This window comes from Meleagris gallopavo, chromosome 13, assembly GCF_905368555.1.
Source record: "Meleagris gallopavo chromosome 13, MGAL_WU_HG_1.1, whole genome shotgun sequence".
Classification (NCBI taxonomy): domain Eukaryota; kingdom Metazoa; phylum Chordata; class Aves; order Galliformes; family Phasianidae; genus Meleagris; species Meleagris gallopavo.
Window position 1 is genome coordinate 14,711,589 of NC_139416.1, and position 25,730 is coordinate 14,737,318.

General features: G+C 38.9%; 1 protein-coding gene across 1 annotated transcript in view; it reads left to right on the forward strand.

The window, feature by feature from the left end:
• CDYL2 (chromodomain Y like 2) overlaps window positions 1-20,240 on the forward strand; it is a 56,519-nt gene extending 36,279 nt beyond the window's left edge. The window contains exons 3-7 of the mRNA XM_085234729.1: window positions 763-980; window positions 8,380-8,552; window positions 13,074-13,284; window positions 14,049-14,192; window positions 15,874-20,240. Of these exons, the coding sequence (XP_085090855.1) occupies window positions 763-980; window positions 8,380-8,552; window positions 13,074-13,284; window positions 14,049-14,192; window positions 15,874-16,032 (905 nt within the window). The 3' untranslated portion in view covers window positions 16,033-20,240. The remainder of the gene's footprint in view (window positions 1-762; window positions 981-8,379; window positions 8,553-13,073; window positions 13,285-14,048; window positions 14,193-15,873) is intronic.
• Window positions 20,241-25,730: the final 5,490 nt, after the last annotated feature.

Below are 25,730 nucleotides of genomic sequence, written 5' to 3' on the forward strand. Positions count from 1 at the left end.
TCTTTCTTTTCATGGTTCCATTTTTTCCCTAATGCTGAATACCTTCCAAAATAGCATCAGCATTAATCCTTTCAGTGTACAAAGACCAATATTAAAAGGTGAAAGTCAGCTTACTGTGATTGTAAAATATAATAAGGAAAAGTTTGGGGTCACAGCAGTGACAGCTAGCTGCAACTTCTAACACTAACCAAATGGGCAGAGAAAAGAATGCCAGGTGAGGTACCTGTCTGCTCAGTGAGAACTCCCCTTACTTACTGTCACATAGAGATGCTCATCAAGAGACAACTTGTGTTAAAATTACCATTCTGTAATGACTTTTTGGTCATTATAAATATATATATAAATATAACTTTGAAAGTTGGGATATGGACAAAATTTGTCAAGTTTCATCCAAAGCTGAATTAGAATTTTGTACAAAATTCAGTGATCATCCCAACGTGATAAGGACCATGGTATAACTGCTTTCATCTTCAAAGTAGAAGATGAAATGCCATATGGAGTAACAGTCCTACGTGCTATAATTCACTTGAGCTAGTGCTTGTCTGATCAAAAAAAAAAAAAAAAGTTGGAGTGTAAAGCTCTAAGGAATAATAAGAATGGCTTGAGCCCACATTTGATGAGACAGGCAAACTTTTGATTTACCAAATTTATCATACAGAGGCTATTGTAAAATGTCACGTTATGTTTAAGCTAATAATAAGTATGAGTCAATTTCTTTGAAGGTATGGGCATAACTATGTTTTGATTATTTCAATCTGAAAGGTTCTTCTCTGGCCAATGGAAGCTTGAATCTACACAGCACTGTGAAAAGGAAACTAGATGGGGAGAAAGATTATGTCTTCGATAAGAGACTGAGATACAGCGTGCGTCAAAATGAAAGTAACTGCCGGTTCAGGGACATTGTGGTGCGGAAAGAAGATGGTTTCACACATATTTTGCTGTCGAGTCAGACTTCAGATAACAATGCACTGACCCCAGAGGTAAGCATGTAGCCTTAGAAGCCAAAGAGAGCCATCCCAATGTGTGGGTTATCTTGGAAACACTGCATTTGAACTGTATTTTAAATATTTTTATCCTAATTGATTATCTTAGAAAAGAAAGTCTGGAGCTCAGGTATATATAACTTTTCCATGCTTGGGATATGAAAAAGAATGCAATGGAAATTATTTTTGAATTGACATGTCTGAAACTGAAAAGCAGAGCTAAGGAAAGGAAAGACAGTCTGCATTTCCAGCGTGGAGTTGTATGAAGCAGATGTTCCCATGCTGAAGTTACTGATAAATGCCATTTTTAGCGAATTCTAGTCTCTCTCGTATTAATTTAAATAGTGCTCCAGTTGTTGCATAGGGAGGTATTTGAGGCTATATTCTGAAACAGTAATTGTAAAAGTATACCTTGATCCCTAATTGCTTGTTCTCTAAATCACTTTATGAATCTTTATTTATGAAATCTTTGCCAATTAAGGGCTCTGTTCCCAGCTGAATTGCATAAAGATGTTCAATATATAAATGGTACTAATTAATTCCCTAGTTTCACAACAAGACACACTTAGGGTCAGACTTGTACTTGTAGCTTGTACTACTCAAGTACATACAACAGTCACAGGAAAGGCTGAGGAGCTATTCCCTCCATTCCTCATAATCCCAGCAATGTTGTGGTATTCACTTTCTATGTCAGAACAAAAGGAGTGTAAAGAAATGCCTGCACCAGGATGCATGTCTCGGAGAGCAGACAACATGCTTGATCCTGTTCCACAAAGGCAGTAATGGCCTGATGGAAAAAAGTTGCCATACATCCAAGGAGAAGCCTTAGGAGCTGCCTCCCATCACCAGTTTGGCTGTCCAAGCATTCTGCAGACTTCTCCCCAAGCTGCTCTTTTCTGCCTACCAGACATCCCAGAGCAGCAACTTCACCTTAAGGCTATCTGTGTGAGCACCATTTGACGCAAACACAGACTGCAACTTTTAGAAATTATTTTATTCAGCAAGAAACTGAGTAAATTTGAAATGAATTTACTTACAGTGAGCTTCAGATAAAACCACTGGCAGGAATGGTGGGCCCTAATTTGACTCCACCTTCCCAGATGCACACAAACACATGAGCATTAATACATAGAACTTATTTAAACTGTCAGTACCTACATTTATCACTCCTAGGTTTTAAACTATTTAACGTTTTAAAAGACTATCTCAGTAATTAACCCAGAACACCAAATACCTGCTTTTAATACTAGTTCCTTAAAACACATTAGATGATTGCATCAAATCCATCATTCCATCCATCTATTAATTGGCACTAATTAACACTGCAGGTAATTTAAAGAAAGAACCCAAGGGCCTGAAAAAAAGCATGAAATCAAGGGCTTGCTCTGCTCAGGCTGAACAGACATATCTTCACATTGCTGGCTGTGCAGTTCCACATCAGCAGTGTTCAGATGCACTAACCAGTGAATGAGCTCAAGCTCTTCAGGTCTGCCAAACCAATCCATTTCATTCTTCGGCAGCATGCAATATGCCAGGGGCCCACCTTTGCATGAGGAGAAATGATTAGCACATAATAGCCCTCTTCTTGTGTCACCGCATTTGACCATCTCTAGAATCTTTATGGAAGTTCATTTGAAAATGAGAAAACGCATTTCAGAAAGTTACATTACTGATCAGAAGCTGGATAGTCGGGAATTAATCAAGCTAATGAGCTCTCCACATTTAGATTGTCTGTTTAAAACCTATCCAGGCTGAGAGCAACAGGAAGTTGTTCCCCTCTGACGGCCGCTTGCTGGCAAACATGAGACTGCTCCTTTGGCCTCCATCCAGAGAGCAGCCCGTGAGCACTCACACCATGAAATCCAGCACCTCCAGTATTGGCAATTTCAGCAAAAAAATCAGGACACTGACAGGAGGAACATGTTGAGTGCCTTGTCCTACAGATTGTCGCCCATAGCCACAGTTAAGACAAACTGACAGAGTAGTTCAAGGAAGTTAAGAACAGTGTTAGTTGTGACACCTTTTGTGAACCCCAAGTAATAAAAAGGCACAAACATGGAACCCCCACAAATGTAAGGAAACGTTTCATTTTGCCAAAAGAAACGCTATCTTTAAGTTTGATCACACACTCAGTGAATTACGTTTGCCAAATCCAAAATGGTTAATTTACTGAGAGTGGGTTTCCTTGGTGTGGTTAACATCATGGGCTGGCAGTTCACAGCCAACCATGGCAGGAAAAAGAAAGGTGTGCACTGCCCACAGTCATTATAAAATTAACCTCATACAAAATCACTCTCACTCTTGAACACCCCTGCTTTTCTTTGTGTTTTACTGAAATCTTCCCATGAAATTTAATAGTTTTGTTCATCCCCTCTAGCACTTATGCCAATGTAATTAAAATAACTAACATATTTAGGATTATGGCAGAGTGTTCTGCATGTCAAAGCTGACTCAAAATCAGATCTTTTCCTACAGATAAATTTATCACTTGCACTTATGGCCATGAAGCCTATTCATGCTACAAAATCAAACTCAGCTTAGAAAAGACTGCCTGCATTTTCATTGTACATTTTGGTAACCACAGCACACCTTTGGTTTTGTGCAGGTGACTGCAGCACAAAATGTGCCGATGCTCTTCCAGCACTTTTTGCACCAACTGAAGTTGGCTCAGTGCCATTACGGGATTTAAGCTTTTTCTACCAAATGTTCAGGGCCTGTAGAAATCCTTTCTTACATTTTAAGACCTTATAAAGCTTTTAGGCCAGTGTCAAAAAATGGCATGGCTTCTTTTTTTTATTGCAATGGCTTAAGCTTGCTACTTTTAAAATTCATTTCAAAAAGAGATACACAAACCATTTCATCATTACAATTTCCAGTAGCACATTTTAGCAGATTTTCTCTCAGAGGTCTTTTGCTGCTTTTGAAGTACATTCTCCACTGATGTCGGTGCTGCTGTAACACAGCACGTTGCGAGGATCCAAGTTCTGTTTCAAACTTAATATTAAATGGATCCACCCACTATTTTTTTTACCGTACAGTATTAAATATGAAGATCATACTCCACTGAATGAGAATCAAAACATACCCTAGCAGCTGTATCCAAAACTGATGCAAGTACCACTTCATACAGAACAGTCAGGTTTCAAGTTTCTAGCCATAAGAATTAAAGGGCTGAAAGTTCTACCAGGTGCATTTTGGAGGACTGGCTTGCCTTCGCTTCTTACTTACAACTTAAGAAAAAAGATAAAACGTGGCTATTTTCTGCATTTTTGCTCTCATACAAGAGAGATTATTTCATTGGCCAGTCCTTACTCCCAGTGCTGGTCTTGCAGGTTCGCAGCTCCTCTATTTGTCAAACAGAACAGACTCGGATCTGTTTGCATAAAGAGGCAGTCAGTAACAAAAGGTGTCCATATGTAAAAAGGCACAACGGTGAGGCTCTAACACAACTGAATGGTTTTAAAATTTTGCTTTACTACAATATTTACAAAATATTTACCTTTAAAGAAATCAGTAGTAAATCCTGAGCGATTCAGAGAAGTTAACCTTTTAAACTTGCATTCCTATTTTCATGAACAAGAGGCTTCTGTTCAAGATACTTTGTGTAATGAAGGCGATAAGTTCCCAGCTTCCTGATTTCCCCGGAATGTAAGCAATATTGAAAGGAAAGGGCACCAAACACCTTTTAAAACTTCCTCTGTCCTGTGAAAGGCATTGAAATCAGCTTTGGGAAGTTTAATGAAATCTTTAAACATTTTATGTTTATTTTGCAGTACAAGGTCCTATTAAAAACTAACCAACTTGTTTTCTTGATGGGATTAAAAAAACAAGCAGCTTTTAAGGAAGTGATCATTTTATTGTATACTTGGGCTCCAGTAAAACAGTAAGTGAAGCATTAGGGCTGGTCTAAATTTGGAACCTGATAGATTTTGACCCATACTGTTTTCTAAATGCTGCTTCAGAAATGTTCGTAAAATAAATGCAAATGAAAATACTGCCCCCACAACTGAAAACTGCCTAAAAGACCATTAAAAAAGCTAATTAAAGGAAGCTTGAGAATAATTTATGATTTATATTAAGAATTATTAGCATATTGATGTAAAAGAAGTGGAATCATTTAAATAATTAATATAAGCAATTATAATTATTGCTTCTTCATAATATTAATATAAATAAAATAATGTAGTTATTGATAATCATGTTTCTATTAATAATTTTAAATACTCAAGAGTACTGCTGTGGAGCCCTGCTAATAGTCATTTTAGTCTACTACTGAAAGTAAAAGCAAATGGGAGAAATCCCATAGTTAAAAAAAAGATGGAAGGTTTAAGAACCAAAGGCATATGGAATCTGATAAATGTAACCAAAACCACATAGAATCTCTGTATGTGTAAACTGAATTCCTTGCTGCGTTAAATGGAAATTCTACTTAGACACAGACAGCAGGTTCTGAGCTAAAATTATATACTGAATAATGCAGTTTAGTACATGGTTCTGTAACCCTAAAAACAAACTCTTTTATCTTATTTTATTGTTAGTAGCTTTACTATAATCATTTAAACACCTGTAGGGAAATATCTATGCATACACTACTGAACAGCAATGCTGAAGGCATTTGGAGCTGCAGCAGACAGCAGGGTGGATGTAAATAGGCTGAGTGACAAGATAACCAGGTGAACTTTGGTCTGCACAGGCAAAGGAAGAAGGGAGTTACTATATTTCAGTGAGCTTCTGACTTTAATAATGAAGTTAACAAGCTCACAGATATTTGCCTCCCTCCTCCCCTCCAAAACTTCTGGAGATCTAAAATACTGCTACATTAGTTTTTTTCTGTTTTCTTATGCTGTTTTCTATTCCTAGAAAGTAATGGAGCAGTGGAAATAAATTTCCAATCCTGCTCAGCAGCACCACTCAGAATACTATCAAAGCCTTCCCATTTTCCACTATATCCCGGAAATCAATTCCTGATAATGGACCTTTAATATCGTTCTCCAAAACACTGAAAAAACAGCACTAGCAGAATATTGCCTCTTCCTACCAGCTGTATAGCCTCTGCTCCTAATGCTGGTGGGAGAACTTTTAGATGGCTTTTGCCATCCAAATCGATGAGGGGAAAGGTAAAAAAGAGAAGCTTGTCATGGTAATGATGTGCTTGAAGGATAGCAGTGATATCATCAAAGAGATGGTACATAAGCAAATGTCACTGGGAGAAGGGGCACAGAAGAGAAAGTTGCTGAATGGAGCAAAATTTCGTGGCATCATATTTAAAGCAAAACTCCCCATTGTATATAAAAATGTTTGACTGTTTCTGTCTGACATTATTTATACATCTTCCCTAAGAAAGAGCAGATCTTGAGGACATTTAAAATAAACTAAGAAGGCGATCTTGCATTCACATGTAACTAGAAAAATCTTTTTTTTTTTTTTAAAGCTAACATTCACCACCTTCTCAAGTTTCTTTTTCAATTTTGGACAGAGGATTTTTGTTGTTTCTTTTTTTTTTGCCTTCGTTTCCCCTTTACAAAATGTGCAGTCGTGCCTCTATTTCTACCAAGCGAGGGCTGAGACATCCTCTGAGATTCTGAGAATAAGCAGTGCTTGTAATATTGCTAGTGGCATTTTTGTACCTGCACAAGAGTTTCAAATGCACTTCCAAATCCTGCACTGAATTGCTTCGGTTCCACACACTGTCACATATTTGTCGATACAGAAGTTCTGAAGTGCTTCTGTAAACCAAAGCAAGTAAAAGGCCACCACCTGCTCTCCCATGTGCCAGACTCAGCAGCCAGTTACAAGCAGGGGGTTTATGCAGACGGATGGAAAACAGCCAGGGAGCACTGTACTCTCAAAATTGCTCTCAGAAGCCACAAGAATCCTTACAGAAGCCTACCCAGTTATCATAGAATCGTAGAATCATGGAATCATTAAGGTTGGAAAAGTCCAACTGTCAACCCATCCCATCTGCCCACTGACCATATCCCTCAGTGCCACATCTCCATGCTCCCTGAACACCTCCATGAGTTGTGACTCCCCCACCTCCCTGGGCAGCTGTGCCACTGCATCACTGCTCTTTCTGAGAAGAAATGTTTCCTAATACCCAACCTGAGCCTCCCCTGGCACAACTTCAAGCCATTCCCTCTCATACTATCGCTGTTACTTGAGAGAAGAGGCCAACGCCTGCCTTGCTACAACCTCCTTGCAGGGAGTCGTAGAGAGGAGCAGGAGGGTCTCTCCTGAACTTCTCTTCTGGATTTAGGGACATATCTTAAATAGAGCACTTCAGAGATCTAAGAACTTTTTGGAAACAGAAAGCAGTGAACAGAAATAATTACGAGTGAACAGTCTTACTCTTCTCTTACGTAGAAACCATATTTGATCCCCAACCACATTTTGCTGCCTTTTACCAAAATTAACTTTCAGCACAAATGAGAAAGAAAGATTGACTCAGCTGTGCCCGGTGTAAAGGAAGTACTTTGACACATGAGTATGTGTAAGGGCAGAACGCGTCACACCAGGTGAAATGATGGCCCTACTCAAGTGTGAAGAGCAGCTCACTGCAGAGGGGAAGCTCAGATTGCTTACATTGATTACAGCTTCCAAACTGTGCTGAATCGTCACAAGGAGTTGCCCACCAGAATTTTATGAAATAATATTTCCTTTTAAAAATCATTAGGAAAGCAGTTGTACTCGGATGAAGGGCTATTTCCTTACAATAACAGCAGCTCAATTCTGTACAGACTTTGATTAGTTCGATTTATGATGCGATTAATAGCTCGATCCCATTCTAAATCAGAGTGTAAAAATGTGTCTCTCCCTAGTGGCTTTTTTGCTTTAGCTTTTGTAGACTGTAACAGTATCACTGACCACAGAAAAATGAATAATATATTTGTCATGTCAATGTATACGATGTCCTCTTGTCCTACCTTGCTCTGATTCATGCCATATAAACCAAAGCAGTTGAAGAACTGAAAAAATGGGGTTTACAGATCTTATTTACAACTGGGTGAGGTTTATAGGCTATTGTTGTGGTAATCATGTTACAGAGGATATAGTGATGTTCACTGAATATAAACTATGAAAACAAAAAAAGTTATATTTGAAATTATTAAATTGCAATCAAATACTGTAAGCTAGCTAGAATTGCCCACAGAGCAAGCCAAATCCTAAAAACTCTTTGAATTCGTAAGCATCTACAATGCACTTCCAAAGATAAAATATTTTGTAAACTCTCAGTGTTATCATTCTATTAAAATTATGCAAATATATATATATAGTTGATGTAAATATTAATAGTGCCCACAATTTAAGTCTCTCAAAATCAATAAGGTTTGTAAAACTAGGGAAATGATATTGCAACGGCATGCATGTCGAATTGTTTACTTTTCTTTATCCACAGATCATGAAGGAAGTTCGGAGAGCATTGTGCAATGCATCAGCTGATGACAGTAAACTCTTACTTCTCAGCGCAGTGGGAAGTGTATTCTGTAGTGGCCTAGATTACTCATATTTAATTGGCAGGTTATCCAATGACAGAAGAAAGGAAAGCACTAGGATTGCAGAAGCTATAAGGTGACCCAAGCTTACCTATGATCTCTAAATTATGAAATGCAGTGTGTGATTATAAAGATATTTATCAGGTCCAAAAATGTTGTATATTTAAGTGTTGATTGCATTCTAATTATAGTCCTGCAAATTTGTTTAGTGAAAACCTTGGACCTTTCCTTATTACAAAAGAAAGCACATTTATTCCAGTGCTAACTATCCATAGGGATTTATTTTATTCCACTTCTCTGTACTTAATACTTCAAATTAATCCTCCAAATTTAAATACAACTTTGTTGTTGTTTTTCCAAATTAATTATTGCTTCATTTTGTAAAGTGGTTCCTGAAAGGCAGATATTTTACTTGTTTTAATGTTCATCATTTTAATGAATTTCAGTACAAATGGGAATCCATGGCTAAGTCACATTTTGTTGAAACAACAGTCTTCCACTGTATTTCTGAACCTTATTAGAAGGGTCTCCATTCTTTTTCTTAAATTACTTAATATATATGCAAATGTAGTTTTATTTTCATAACTAAAATGTGACTTTCCTTATACACATATCACATTACCTCAATAGAAATTGGGACTTTAAGACATGCAGTCTACAGGTCAATCTGCACAATACATCACCAATGATTCACATTATCCACAAGGTATACTTTATACATATTTGGCAGATCCTCCAGTAAATCCACGTTACTCCCCTGAAGTCAATGGTGTTCCACCAGTCTATACCAGCAGAGGGTTTGGTCCTTTTATTTTTCACTCCCTAGAAATACTGTTATCCTGAGAGCTTTATGATTTTAAGCAGCAGATTCCTACAATTCTATGAAGGAATTTCTTAAGAGTTTGTTTTACAACGGACCTGTATTTTGGATGTATAACACAAGCTTAAGAACAGTTGTTACATGACGTGTTAACTGCCAACTCTCTTGGTTTACAATTAATGCAGATCACTTTGGATTCTCAGTTTAATACTGCTGAAATTCTCAAAGTAGCAAACGTTTTGAAAGAATTAAAATGTACTTCTTAAAATATAATAAACCACAACCAGTTTTTAAGATTCTATATTCAGGCTATGCCTGAATATTACTCAGTGATATCTTAACAAGAAAATCTCTTGGAAGGGATTTTTTTTAAATGTGAGGGATTTCTGAAAATGCAGAAGCAAAAGAAAAAAAAAAAAAAACAATGGGAGGGAAGAAAATAGCTCTTTTTGTTTGATAACACAAACACACACTCCCTGAAAATATACAAATTTAATATTATTTATGCAAATACTGTATAGATAGGTATTGTTATATATTTACACATTTATCTGCACACATTTAATATACAGGCATATTACCAGATCTGCATCTTAATGACTATAATCCAAACTACAAGGCTGTTTTTCTACCCTTGGGCTCACCAAATGCTCTGGAACTATTCTGCAGTGCCCTTCTCCTCATCGAGAATGTCAGCTTCAAGCCCACTGGAAACAGATTTTTATTGTACCTCTGGAAACAATGTACTACTTTTTTCCATTCAGCACTCTCTGTGCTTTCTATGAACAAAGGACTGAACTCATGGAAAATATACCATAATCTGAGGAGTACAAATGTACACTTTGCTTACTCAGTGGTTAGGATGTCCTCAAATACATTAATGCATCTCTGCCTCCGCTGCTCTACATCAAATTACACCAGTACGCTTCTAGCAAAATCAAATTAAAATCTTCATTACCATGTGTTTCCACTTGCTAAACTACAGATCTCATGTACCGATCACAAGTTAAAACTAAAGTTTAAATACCCACCGGATCTCATCTCACATGAGTGGTTTGTTTGGGCCCTGTCTTCATCCGTTGCCTTTGAGCTTTCAGCTCATGATGTCAGCTTCTCTGCATACTGCACCAGCCAGGCATGCCTGGCACTGCACACCTGAAGCAGGGGCAAGGCAGACAGATGTGCTGCAACGTGCACGCATGGCCAGAGAGCCCTGCACCCACAAGACTTGCAGGAAGGCATTTCCAGCAGCAGCCTCCCTCGTTGCACCACCAGTCAGTCAGCACTGTGTGACCCAACACAAAGTTCTGTGTGCAGTCAGAAGAAAAGGAAGAATGACTTTACTTGCCCAACTTTTTTACAGCCTTTGATGTCCCTATGAGTTCTAACTGCAGCGCTGCAACAACACCAAAGTATCCCAGAGTGTGCTTGATGGTCTGCTTTCCAGATCTCCTCTAGCAAAAGCAAAAACCTTCTGCATGTGATACTTATTCCTGTCTTCAAACCCAGCTTCTGTTGTCAAACAAGAATTACATCTTTCAGTTCTTTTCAAAGACTGCCTTAGATTGAAAGGATCTTCCAGCCCTGCAACTACATGTGTGAATATGCGCTTTGGAGACATGGTTTGGACAGCAGGTTCTGGGGACAGAGAACTCACTGAAACATGCAGCATGCTAAACAGGGAGCACAGATCAATGGAGCACTGGACATTACAGCTTCTGTAGACCAAATTCAGGCATTTGTTCCCACTGGCGGTATTTTAGCCTTCCACTCCATGCCCTCCTGTTGTGCCATACTCAGCCTCCCGGTGTGACAGTGGCTGAATGTCTTCGCAATGTTCTGTTCCACTTTTTCCTATCTCCAATCCTTCCTTCCCTGCTCACTTACGTGAATAGTTCACATTTCCTTCGTTCCTTTCCCTTTGTGAATGCATTCTGCTTTGTTTCTGCTACCCATCATCTACCACTTCCTCCCCACACTACCGACTGTTCTTCCATATTCACTTTCAGGTCCCACTTACCCCACCCGCCTCCTGCCTTTTTCCACAAGTTTTCTTCTGCTTCCATGAGGTCCTCGGATCGGCTGCCATTACTTATCCACACTGTTTATTTTTGCCTATCGTCACATCCCTGTTTCCCAAATGTACTCAGTCCTATTTGCAAAGTTTACTACAAAGATTCACAGAATTCTGGAATTAATCAGGTGCAGCGACCTACAGTCATTACCCAAGCATAAACAAGCAGTGATGAACAGCATTGTTTCTGCAAACAGAAATGAACCACAGCTCTCCTTAGCTCTGCCATCCTCTTGAATGAAATTATTTTGAACACATAAATACAGTGTTCCTTATTTCACTCTATTTGTCTTTCTTCTGATCTTCTGTTTTATTCCCATGCCTTTCTGTTTTCTCATAGTCAAAAAACAATTCCTTACTAGACAGCCTGGAAAACAGAACTCATTCTTTGAACACCACAGTACTGAGTGATTTCAGACTCATTGTTTTCATTTAAAATACAGCCAATGTCCTTGCACTCCACTCTGACAAAATACTTATCTTCAGCATGTTTTTTACTGTTTGCCAAATCAGGACTCTAACCTGGAAGGCACACCTCCTGTTCTCAGATGTACAAGTCTAGGTCTTCATGACCTCAGTGAGAGAGCTGCAACTCCCTGAAAGGCAATTTTGACAAAATGCAATGTTCTTTCCTAAAATCAGTCAGCAGTAATGCACTATGGATCTAATAAATACCCAGGGCTGGAACAGAATCACCTCTCTTGTTTTGAACTTTATTTATGTCTCTTTTCTCAAGTAATTGAGCATCTGATTTGCCTTCATAAACTGCTGTACACGGGCTGCTAGAGTCCATAATCTGCCTACAATTACACTCATTTTTTTTCCCAAACAGTGTATAGGCTATTCCATTCAACAGATGTCTTTCTACAGTTCTTGAAAGGTGACTTATTTAAAATATCTCCTCATTGCACAGAATTTAACATGTTCCAGTTCATTCACCCAGTTGAATCAAATTACATCTACTTCCCCGTTAGATCCCATTGCCTCACATTTTCAGTTGTAGGTGGGCAAAGGGTAGCTATTTGTTACATCTTTGCCTATGTTGTTTGTAACAAAGACCCAACAGATCACCAGCCTTACTCTTTTCCTGCCCAAAAATTTCTATTTCTCTCTGATTCCACTTTGTGGATCTTGTTCTTCTAGCTGTTGTGTCATGAACAGTTGCTGTCTCCCACTGATGGGACCTGCAGAAACCTTTCACATAAGATCTTAAGAAAACTTTCTGAAAACATAAATACCCAACAATATACCTATGAGCCTCCTGTCTTTCACACTATATTACATACATCAAGTTAGCCAAACCAGAACATCAGAATCCATACTAACCATTCTGGAGCAAACTGAGAAGCAAGATGTGTACCAACAAGTGAGTTACTGGTCCACGAGTAAAACTGACCCTAACCAAACCGCTCTGCAAAAAGTATCATAGTCACTGCATTCCAGTTATTCAGTTCATATACAACACGTGCAGAACTTGTTAAAATCCTAGGTATTATGAAAGATTAAATAATTAAATAGAAGAAAAAATTTGTGTGAGTGAAGTAGAAAATATCTTTCAATTCTGATCTCATAAAACTGGGCCATGGCATTTATTGAGTTCACCGGTGGTTCTGATTTGTTTTCAGATTAAATACTTTTAAGTTCAGGATTTTTTCTAAGCACTGCTTCAGTATTCAAGATCTTTCTTCTATTTTTTATTTTAGGGATTTTGTAAAAGCTTTTATTCAATTTAAGAAGCCAATTGTGGTTGCTATCAACGGCCCTGCTCTTGGGTTAGGAGCTTCAATTTTACCACTCTGTGATATCGTTTGGGCAAGTGAGAAGGCATGGTTTCAGACACCATATGCAACAATCCGACTCACTCCAGCTGGCTGCTCATCATATACATTCCCCCAAATTCTGGGTGTTGCACTGGTAAGGTTTTCCACTTCATATTGCTGAAGAACCTTTGTTCAATTCATGCTCTTCTTTCTCTCTATAAAATGCAAACCAGAAAACAACTTTCTCTGAACTGTCGTAAGTGGAAATGTAATCCATGGAAAGTTCATCTAATTCCTACCAATCTCCGATTTCTCTGAATTCAATAAATTCCACCTGCTATATTCGGGAAAGACTTACACAGGAGGGAAAAGAAAAAAATTTCATTTCAAGATCATGGTAGAAAAGAGAAGAAATGCCTCAGCAGAATGATGTTGCAGAGTTCTCGTGTGTGTTGTGTTGTGTTGCGTTGCATTGTGTTGCGTGCGTTGTGTCGTGTTGTGTTAGGACTGTGCAGTAACACAGCTAGATGCTGTTCTCTACTACTCTAAAGGTGATCCACAGTAATTCCCATAAAGTTGCTACATTTTTAGCAGGATAACAAAGCAGAATTTGCCCCACAAAGTATTTTATACTCTTGGCACAGTAACATCACATTATTGACAGTTGCTCTTGTAAAATCAGCAGTACAGACTCATCATGCATGCCAGCACATTTCTCTTAAGTGAAACCCATGCTGCGCCCTGGCCACCTGCACAATCCTTAAATAGCTACCAAAACTCCTTTTAAAATATTTTGCAATATGGAAAGATATAGTAGACCATTTGCAAATTGAATTTTGAAAATAGCAGGCAAGTATGGGAAAAAAAAAATCAGGAAAATTATGACCCAAGATCTCAAGTAATCTTTTGGTTTCACAGGCAAATGAGATGTTGTTCTGTGGGAGAAAGCTGACAGCACAAGAAGCCTGCAGCAGAGGACTGGTATCACAAGTATTTTGGCCAACAACATTTAGCCAAGAAGTGATGCTCCGAGTGAAGGAAATGGCGTCCTGCAGCGCAGTGGTAAGGAATCACACTGCTTTGTGACTGAATGGCACTTTGCAGAGGTAAGGTGTGCTCCTGAGGCTCATCACGTCAGAAAGCAGGTCCTCAGCTTCTATAGCCATGCCTGCGGAACAGGGCTAGCAATACAAAATCTGGATAGGGATCAGCAAACTCATTGAGTTTCCCATTTTTCAGAGCAGGGAAGGTTTTTTCACTTTCCCATCTCCACATTCAGTCTATTACTAGAACCACCCTGCCACAGATTCTGAAAAGGAATTTCAGCAAAGGTTTCTTTCATGAAGACAGAACAGTCTGAAGCTGTGCATCTATACTAGGAAATCCCTGCTGTGCCAGTAAGAAAATAAATTTGCCTTTTGCATTGTCCTAGTCTACTATGTTTCAGCTGACTATGCCTTCTTTTCTGCACCTGCATATCTCCTGATTCTGCAAAACGTCCTGTACAGTGCACCAGGAGGGCAGCATGGTGCCAGCTAACATTTACAGTGAAGGAGGTTCAGAAAGAGGGATTTGACCTCAGTCTGGTCACAGGGTATGATGGCAAGGTGGTACAGGCTGAAGTAAAGCTCTACTAACTGGAGTGCACATTGCTGCAGTTTCTTTTAGTGCTTCCTGTGCCTAAATCTGTCTTAATATCCCCCTGTTCCATATAAATGATCTGTTGTAAAAGGGAAGGTAGAGACGCGGGAGATCTTTAATTAAATGAAGCACAGATTAGATCTCACCAAAGACATTCAGAATGAAACCCTGGAAATGCAGCATAAGCTTATTTGATCAAGCTGATGTAACTGTATTATGAGTTGAGAAAACCTCTGGGCCTTTCTGTGAAATCTTCCTTCCTTCACTATTACTGGCTGTCAATAAAATCCTCACCTGAGTCCTGCTGGAAAGGCTGGAGTGAACCTGTGGACAAGGATGAGAGTTAAAACTGTCAAAGAACAGATGCATTCTTTGAGATCCTCAATGCAAATCAAGCTGAAGTCAAAGAAATAGTGGACGTGATGAGCTCATCCAAATTCGCTGTGGATACTTGTTCACAGAGAAAATATGTGCAGGGCCCACTATTTGCAATTAGTGCCATTTCATTGAATTATAGAAATATTATTTCCTTATATTATTGCTTATATTACGCTAAGTAAATTTACCTCCAGAACACAGTCAGGGAGCACTTTTTCACTTCTATAAGCACTGAAGAAAATAAACATTAAAGTATGTGCAGTAGAGGCCCATTTCTATCCATTTCTCTTCTGATAATGAAATTATGCATGGGGACCAGCTGTTTAAGTTGCACATCCATATTTGGGTTTTCAGCCTCTATACCCTTAAAGATTATTTTGCAGAAAATGCCTTAATTTCAAGGGGTCCCATTTCCAAAGGAAGGCATTCGGCTCCTTCTGGTAATACTTCATGGCAGACCTTCAATAAACTAAGGTACTTCAGAATCCTTCATTCCCACTGAAAACACTGGCATTAACCTCAGAAGTCCTTAATTCTCAGAGACACTATTAGTGACTGGAGATAGGGCTGTAAATCAGCTCTGATTTCTGTGCCCAAATGAGTTATTTAAGTTGTACAATGGCATCCATAGTTAAAAAAAAAAAAAAAAAAAAGCTGTTTACACCATTATCCATAATAACTTTATCAGATTCATAATAAATACTGAGTGATATTTTGGCTTTAGGTATTGGAAGAGTCCAAATGCCTCATGCGGAGCTTCCTGAAATCCGGACTTGAAGATGTGAATGAGAAAGAGTGTCAGATGTTGAAACAGCTGTGGAGTTCTTCCAAAGGACTGGATTCGTTATTCAGCTACTTGCAAGACAAGATTTACGAAGTCTGATGTCTTGGCCTAACTTAAGCAGTAAACGCTCCAGTTGTGAACAGTCAAACATTACCTGTGTTTGAAAAGCAGAGGCAATGCGTCATTGAGGAGTTTGTGACAGTGTATCCTACTGCATATGGTTGTGTCGATTTCCTTGTGAGCTACACGCTGCTTGTAGCTGGTTTGATTTCGTGTAACCGAGATGTAGGCAGGCTTCTTCAGTGCACATATTCTCTACAGAGGGCTGCATCTTCCACGTGCTCATCCAGACAGAAACATACATTCCATGTGCTGAGAAGCACCACTGAGGCCCACTAAGGCACACCATCTGTAAGGATCTTTTTTGTCTGTCCTCCTTAACTTATTCCTGCTGTTGCAATGCATTTGGGCTGACACGGAGGGCTCAACCTAAGAACCGGGTCGGCGCAATATTTTGAAGACCCAAACACCATACTTTTGAAATGGTTTAATTTTTTTTTTTATTTTTATTTTTTTTTTTTGCTAAGTTCTAACAGTGTAATGGAAAAATCTGGTAATTTATATGTATAATATGTAAAGTTAGTTTTACCAAAATTACTAGGATTTTTTTCTTTGTTGAATTTATTTAACTTATTTATTTTGTGTTCATATTCAGCTGTTTATTGATCACAGATCTTATTTTCATACTTCCCTTGACTTAATGGCATCACGTGGGAATGCAAACACACTTTGAGCAGCAACATACATAGAAAAACAAAGATATACAGAAAACACACAGTATGCTGTGGGCACTAAAAAAAACCAGCCAGGTACATGCTCCTGTACATGTAAAATTGTACAAAAATGTATGAAACACATTCATTCGCCACGGTTGAGGGAAAAAAAGCGGATTCTGAACTAGTGAGATCCCCCCCCTAAGTCCCTCTTCACTTCCTGCCTTCTGGAGGAGCACTGAAGGGCTTGCCAACAAGAAGCTTTATTTAAGTTTACGACAGTCCTGTTAGCCGGATGTGAGTGACAGGGTGAGCGGTGCCGTTCCATGGCACCTTACTGTTCTTCAGGTTTAAACATCCCTTTCTGGTCTGAAGTCTAGAAGCAAACCCTTATGAGCCTTAGTCTAGTTGCCTGATTCCTCAGGTGTGAGATAATTTCTGCTCTGGAGGCCTTTGGGTGTGGGCCAACAGTTTATACAAGGTGCTAGGCATTGAGCTAAGCGGAGGGAGAAGTTTCGGGTTGCTTTTCCCGGCCCTCCACATCTGGCCACCCCACCATCTGGCCCCAGAATGTACGGCTATCCATACAGCAGTCCACACGTAACTACAAAAGTCCAATCTGCTATTTCAGAATGTGATCCTAGTACTTTTCAGTGACACTGACTGACTTCTGAACACTGGATCGATCTCGTTTATTTCTTGCTAGTAAGGCAGTTAATATGGAAATGACTCAAGCATGCTCTGTGACTCCAGCTGCCATTTTAGCATGCCCAAACTACCGCCTCTTGAAGCAGAAGCTTTGCACATTTTTTTGTTTTGCAGTTTGTGCACTTGCTCTCCATCCTTGAGCTCATGGTTTAAATCTCTGCAAACAAGGCTGGGAGCTTTCCTCCCTGCAGCCTTTCCACAAAGAGCTTCGACAAAGCCTTTGCAAAATTATCTAACAGGTGATTACAATAACCCTTCAACACATTTTTATAACATTTCTTGTTCCACAACTAATTAGAAGCACTGTTTCTATGGCCTAATTGTACCACTGAATTTTAAGGAAATGATCACCCTAAAGGCAGATGTTCTCATGGAAATTCTTCATTAAAAAGACAAGGCCTGGCTTCTAATAAGCCTGCTTTCATGTTTCAAGAAATCCTCTCAAAACAGTCACCCACACTGCACCAGATGAGGGGTTACCCAAGTGAGAACCACTCGCACACACAAGTGTTTGCACAATCAGGCCTCCAGCAGATGACTACAGAATTTTAACAAAATAATAAAACTTCTACAAGCAATGAAAATACCACGATTCCTCAATTTCCTTTGTTTCCTTTACTCCCGTCCAGAGAGCCATAACTCCTAGTCACGTGTTAATAAGGTATTAGGAAGTTTATTTCGACACTGTGCTTGGTTTTTGTAGATAAGTATAGAGAAATTGCTCAGCAATGTGAAGGTGTGCTTTCTATATGAGATTTTCAAACGAAGAAGAATGATAAGCTGTTAGACCTTTAAACTGCATCATTTCATCTGATTTTTCAAATATCCGTAGCTTACCTTTTTTTACGACAAAGGAATAGTTGAAATACATTTTCTATAATTATTTTTCCATTAAAGCAAGTGCTAACCATAGTTAACATTTTTGATTATTCATATCTATACAGTTACAGTCTAGTTTTCATGAAATCTATTTTCCCTTCAAGAAAAGAATAATAATAATGTCTAAAGCCTCTTTTCCAGTATTTAAAGATCAGAATCGATTTGCTCTGTCCTTACGAGGTATCCAGACATTTCGATGTACTGTACATATTAGTCTGGGTACCTTCACTAATATTCACAGTATTTAAGATTATAAATGCAATTTGTTGTTAAGTATGTTATTTTATTCTCGTGTAAATTGTTTTGTACAATCTTTAAAAATCTACAGTTTTGCATTTGTAGATATTAAAGGTAAGCGATTTATTTTGTGTTGTCCTGCATGTATATTTTTGCTGTAGATAAGTGTTGCTCTGTTTACTATTTCAGTACATTTCTGTTTAAATGAATAAGCTTACAAACTTTAATACAGTATATATTTTCAGAATATAAACTTTTATATTTCTGTGGTAGGTTAGGGTATGCGTTTTAGGCAATCTTTTTCACTACTATTAACTGTTCTTTTAATCTATAATATAATGGTTTTGTGCCAATAGTTTTTAATTAGAAAAAAAAAAGGCTCTTTTAATGTTAGGGATAAACAAACAATTTTGTTTGGGGTTTGTTTTGTTTTATTTTGTTATTTTTTTAATTATTTTGCCAGCTTTTAAAGTTTTAAATGTAATTTATAAATGTATTGCATTTGTGAATAAGCCTTACCATTAGGTACAAGAAATCTTTAAAGCTACATAATGGCTTATGTAGTACTAAGGACTTCCCCAACTAATTGCTGTAAGAAAGTTAGCAAATCAGAGTACAGGGCCTTAAGTTTTTCTTGTGAAAAGGATAATACGGGTTGTTTCCTTCAAACAACATACTTGGACTTGTCAGCATGGGCTTTGTTATATTTAATCTGTGCATTTGTGCTCCCAACCACAGTAGTTTAATCTCAGGCTTTGTGTGGCTGGGTCTATAAAAGTCAAATCTGGCTAAAGCCACCACTCTTTAGGAGACACTAAAGAAGTTTACATAAGAGACTTATAGACAATCTTAATCATAGTACATTTGGGTACTCGGTATCCTAGATGTGTTATCTGTGTCCGCCCAATTAACCATATGTTTTAAGCCATATTAAATCTCTTTACTGCTACTTTAAATACTACACTGAAAGTCATTCACTAGCTTGCTTACTCACAGACAGGACTTCGATTTTTAGAGAATAAAAATATTATGCCTTCCATAAAAACAAAGGACCAAAGAACTGCATTATTCTAATGAAGCGTTAGTTCCGTAGCCAATGAACTAGCATGACATTTGTACCGAAGATCAAATAGTCTCTTTCTGCTACAAACACTGCATTCTCATCTATGTCAAGCGCAAGGGGAAAAGACGTGTCCACTGACCGACTGGGAAAGGAGTGATGTTCAGCTAGGATGGCATGTCTATTGGTAAGGCTTATTACCAAACCTCTGAGATGAAGCAAAGAACCAAAAATTCACAAATTATGTCAATGTAAATTTATTTTCAGAACTTGCACAAGTAATTAATTGTAGAACTTCCCAAATTAGACCCTTAAGTTATTTTGTCAGAACGCCATGGAACAGACTAAAACAGTTTCTAATATTTGTAATGATGAGTACATATTATAATATTATAAGGGTACAGGCACCCCTATATCACAGTGTTGTAAATATTTTCTGAAACTGGTACAGTACTGAGGGACTTGTATCTTCTGATATATCAAATATTGACTGTCTAGATCAAATTGTACACAATTTATTTGTTGATGGTCCTGTAACTAGTGTATGGACACATTTCTGGGTGCCTTAGAAGTTGTATTTTTCATGTGTGTTAATATGCAGTATTTATACATTGTGAGAAGCTGCTTTGAATAAAAACATTGAAACTTCATTTCAATGCAGTGGTTTTCAGTTTTACATAATCAGAATGAATATGGTAAGCAGCAGCCACAGACCAACATTATACACGATCTTGTATTAGATATGATAAAGCTATTCATAGACCTCTGCCTTTTCAAACAAAGGAGGCATACAGCAGGCTGCTTGAAAGAGCAATGAAACTTAACACTATTTTTAATGGCACAAACCAGGGCAGTGGAAATTGCTGCAATAAGCAATCTCTGCAATCATTCATCACCACGAATCCAATTTATCATTTCGTTATGAAACCCAAGAAAACCACCAAGGACTGTCTTAGAAATACATTTCTAGGACACCTATTATCAATTATCAATTATCAATTCCACTGTATGACATGTACACACCACCTAAAGCATCTCTGCTCTGAACCAGCTGCTGCATCGAGTGTTTTGGCTTCAGAGAAGAGGATTTGATTTTGAAGTGCTTTCAGTCAGGGAGGCCTGGCTTCAGCCCAGAACCCCTTGGTTTGCCTGTACACAGCCCTGAGCACTGATACCAACGGGCACCTCCCAGAACTGGAAGAGTAACTAAGAAACTTCTTCCTGGGTATTTTTTACAGGGAGCCAACGTTATCCAAACCACCTTCACAGCAAGACTTCAAACCATGACATACACTTCATTAGAAGAACAACAGTAATGTTCTAGCAATTACATTGGTTAGCTCTAACATAACAGACAGTGGTAGCAATAATTGTGGTCAGCTACTTGGAGCAGAGGATTGAGCAATTCAGTCTCACTTCACCATCAATAAATCCAATTAATTATGACAATGACTGTTGTCAGGAATTAATTTACTGGAGTTTATGCTGGACTGTAAGCACAAAACAAGCAGAGTACGACACCTTCCTTGTCCAAACATGATACTGATAAGGCTTTGTTTTTAACATAGATGGCCAACATTTTCTTTTTAAATGGAAAGTAAATTCTTTAAAATTAAAACAATCTACACAAAGTTAAGAAAATCTACACAAATATTATGAGCTCAGGTTTTGTTTTAGCAAGGAAAGTGCTGATGCTTGTGGTTGTAAATTTATGTGCCAACAAACTACACAAAAGAGGATCCCAGTAAGAAAGTATATACAGAGCAGGATTATAAAGTTAAGCAAACAGTTCATGAATTGCGTGTAAAAAGGAACGGGCAGATATCAATCTAATTCAAGATCTAGAAAGCACTTAAACAGCTCAAAACACCATATGATCTAAAACACAGCACTTCTCATTCTGGGCTCTGGTAACAGACAGGTACAACACTGCATATGGAAAGAAAAGGAGAGGCTCTGAAACAAACAGCAAGTGAAAGGTGATGGGAAAACCAGAACGCCATTTTAATATGGGAGGCGTTCAGAGTAAGCTGGGACTCAGAGATCGAACGAGGAGGCAGTTCGGTTGGAGGAGAAAGATGTGAAATTCATCCACCTTGGTGCCTTATTTTTCATGAGAACCCCCCAGAATATCATAAAAATTAATAAAATCTAACACATCTGCTTACAATTCAGACTTATCCTTAGAACAATCTGCTCTCAAAGCATGGAGAGCGTTTCAAGTTTCTAAGAAATAACAGAGCAACAACATGCTCCCGAATTCAAACCAGTTAAATCGTGCTATAACACTTGGCTTCAATTTATACTATTCTCTTAGTTTTACAGAATTTGCTCATTACAGATGTAAAATAAAAATGGGACCCTTCAGAGCTCTGCTGGATACCAATTATTAAGCCCATCTGGCCTGACGTGGTAATTTTCACCTGAAACTGTCAAAAAGAACCACGGCAGAAAGAAGGGAATTTTCATTTCAGAAAGAAGAAACAGTTTATCACTTAGTAGGGAATAACTGAATTAACACAGGGCATGAAACAAAGACCAGAAGTGCAGAAGAAGGAATGAAGGCTTTGCGGAAAGTCTGTCCTAGCATAAGGATGTGGCTTCTGCTTCTAACTGGTTACATGTGAGTATCTGAACACGTGCATCATCTCCAGCTATGTGTTATCGGAAAGCAGCCCTAATTTTGGGGTAGGAGGGTGACAGGGTTAATTATCTTCAAATCTACAACAATTTTCAACATAGCAACATTTACTGAATGCCATCCTTACCAAACTTGGTACAAAAATAATAACGCTATTTAATGAATTAGGAACAATCCCAGCAATTAAAATTCCACCTGTCCTCGAGGAAATTTCCATGTAACAGGCACAGCCTTCATCCACAAGGACAGGTCACACCACCTGAGGTGTGAGCTGACAGACACAGTACTCTGTGTTTCAACCTTCTTCAGCTCTCCAGTCCCATTTACCAATTTGGGTTCCAGATGACCATGTAATGTCTGTGGAACTTACTTCATTGGCCATGGAAATACGTTTGTGCACAGCTATCAAAATGAAAATGCTCCTTGCAATTGAGAGTCATGTCTGAAACAGGCTTTTGAACTGCTGCATCTAACAGTGGAGTTTCTGTAATGAAAAATGATTTAAACACTAAGCTGCAATCTTGACTTGTTAGGATTAAGTTAATTACTATCATCTAGAAGTAAGTTATTCACAGTCATCCAGAAATGCATTTCTGACGTGTCTGTAAATAAGTGCTACAATTTCTAATGCTCCCCAAAAAAATCAGCAATTTCACACTGCTGTCCTGTCAGCCTCCTGGTTGGTGATTACCTATGCTGCCTGCAGGGCTCCAGAGTACGCACTTTGTACAAGAGGTTCATTAAATGGATAAAGGCACTCACATAAAACTCTTCCCATGCCTAATTATTCAAGATCTGCATTATCTTAGCCTCTCATTTGTTTATTTTGTATGCAGCTGCAGTGAGTTGTTTATCAGGGACTCAGACTCTGGCAAGCAATTCCCTCCAAGTCCACTTTTTGCCCATTAGGCTCATAATGAGCAACAACTCAAACCTCCTGCCAGCAGAGCTGCCAAGGGATTCCCTGCTGTTCCAAGGGTAGAGGTCAAATGAGCTGTGCTGATAGGCAGCAGCGTGCCCACTGCTTGCAGTGTGGGTCTGCACTCAACAACTGCTGCACCCTAATCCTGCCTTTATTCCTTAAAGCAAGCCTTAATAATATCAGTGGTCTGGCCCACTGTGGGATTTCCTGCCTTAATGACCTTTCATCACTCCTTGGCACAGGGCTGCTCCTAGAATGACATGTAATTTATTAGCCATAGAGCAACCTGAAAGTTTCTTATGGCAGAGCTAGGCTCATCTGAAAAGAGCAATGGGCAAGGTGATCATAATATGTGTACCATCTCTAGCACCACACTGTGCCTTGCTTAATCAGACCAGAAAAACAGGACTTCTCATATTTACATGTACCAGGATAAAAGACAGACGTATTTTCCTGGACGTTAATGTGATGCCTATTGGAAAGGAATACCTCAACACACAGCATGTCTGAAAGGATTCATCTTCCACTCATGGCTGAGACAAGCCAGAATACAAAGTCACAGGTCCTCCCTACATTATGGATCTTAAATAAAACCACTTCTGGTACAAACTACTGAAGGACTAAGCCAAACATGAAAGCAACAGAGTGCACTATGGCTGATTTGAAAGGCTAGAGCTATCCCAACCATTCCAGTTCGGTATGAGAAAATCCAGCAGTGCTCCATTCAGGCACTTGGTAAGCACACTGCACAACTGCACGGTGGCCGTGTGCCAACGAAATGATGAGTCAGCAGCCAGGGAGGGAATCAAGTGTCAAGAATGCATTTAACCCCCACTCCAGAGAACGCTTTTTAAAGACCAGAATGAAAATACCCCTTTAAAAGAAAAATGTATATATATATTTTTTTTCACTAGCGCAGGCAGACACCTCAATTTTCTTCTAACTTACAGAAGCAGTTTTAATTTAGGAAAAATGCTTAAGAAAATAGCAATCAGCAAAGTGATGGAAAAGAGATTCATGAACATGTATCAGTCCAACCCTACAGCCCTTCTACTGATAGAACTGCCACTGACAACCCTGCAAGGCTGAGTTCAGAAGATTTTCACGAGGGCATTATAACCCATAGTACCAAATACTTGCACAGACAAAAAGGAGTACATTTTCCTAATGAAAACACAGTTCAGCTGATCTGTCATATTCCCAAAGGAGTATCTGTGCACGCTGCTTTGCTTCACAGTATTCCTGTGAAGTGTTTGATGAAATCATGAGATTTCCTAAATCATTTTTAAATTAATCCCTCTTAAGAAATTCCCCACTGAAGCATCACTTTGCAACCTCACCCAGATATACTATTCAGGAGAATAAAAAAAAAAAAAAGGAGACAAAGATTGAGGATTAAAAACATGAAAAAGACTTGAAAGAGGACCCAGTCCTCCACCTGCAAATGTGAGCACTCATTTACAATGCAGTAAAACACTGCCAAACCAGAATGGCGGCATTTTATACCTACTTTCTTACTCACTTTCCACAGGTGTAAATAACCACAGTGGACACCTGGGGAGGAGGGGAGTGGAAGGGGAGAAAAAAGCCTCTAGTTATTATCTTCACAGTGTTAGCTAGGGGTAATTATAGGCTGGCTGTGAACTTCCAGCTATCCCATTAATGAACAGAGATGGCTTCCAGTTAGAGGCTGAGAACAGCTAGCCGTGCCATACCTCATGCTGCTCCATCTTACACAAATGAGGGACTTTTTCACACATTGCTTTGCTGAACTCCACGGCCTGAGCCATCTTGTATGGGAATTCAACTGACAGCCAGTGACATCCATTTAGTAGATGATTTAGTGGATCTCCTGGCCTGGATTAAACCTGAACTATGAAACTAAGAGCAGAACTTTTAGTACAGGCAGCTCATGTATGACAGCACGGAAATATTCACAGTTAGTTTCCCCAGAGAGAATTTTTCTCCCATTCCTCAGCCCTTGTAAAGCCTAAGCCCAACATTCTGAGAAAGTCACTAGTGATGGCAGCAGCAGCTAAGCCCTGCTGGAAGCACTTTTGCCCCAAGTCTCCTTCCTCCAGATGTCACCAACTGCAGAAGAGGCTGCAGAGGAGACAGCTGAGTCTGCACCAAAGAGACACTGGAGTTGAATACCAGCTCAACCAGGTGATAAAAATCTAGGACAGCTGAAAGGCAGCAGCCTCCCACAGAGGAGCACAGCAGCAAGAAGGTTCTCTCTTCAAACACTGCATTCCCCTCCACCATCACCTTACGGACTGGAAATACGGAAATAGCACCAAAGAACAAGTTTGAAGGGAAACCCGTGTAATTTGCCATGGATGATTCTTTCACAGCTCACATTTAGCTTATACAAGTGTGAAAACAGAACTGAGTCCCACAGAACTTCAGTTCTGAAAGCAAAACTTCAGTGGATTCTGGTAAACTCCTCTATCAGAAATTCATAAGGGAAGAGGAATGTAAAAGATCGTCAGCTTGCAGAATTATGCTCGCAGTTTATGGAAGGAAATCATGACACATCTTTCCTGTGTGCAGAAAGCCCTGAGTAATCTCCCAGTA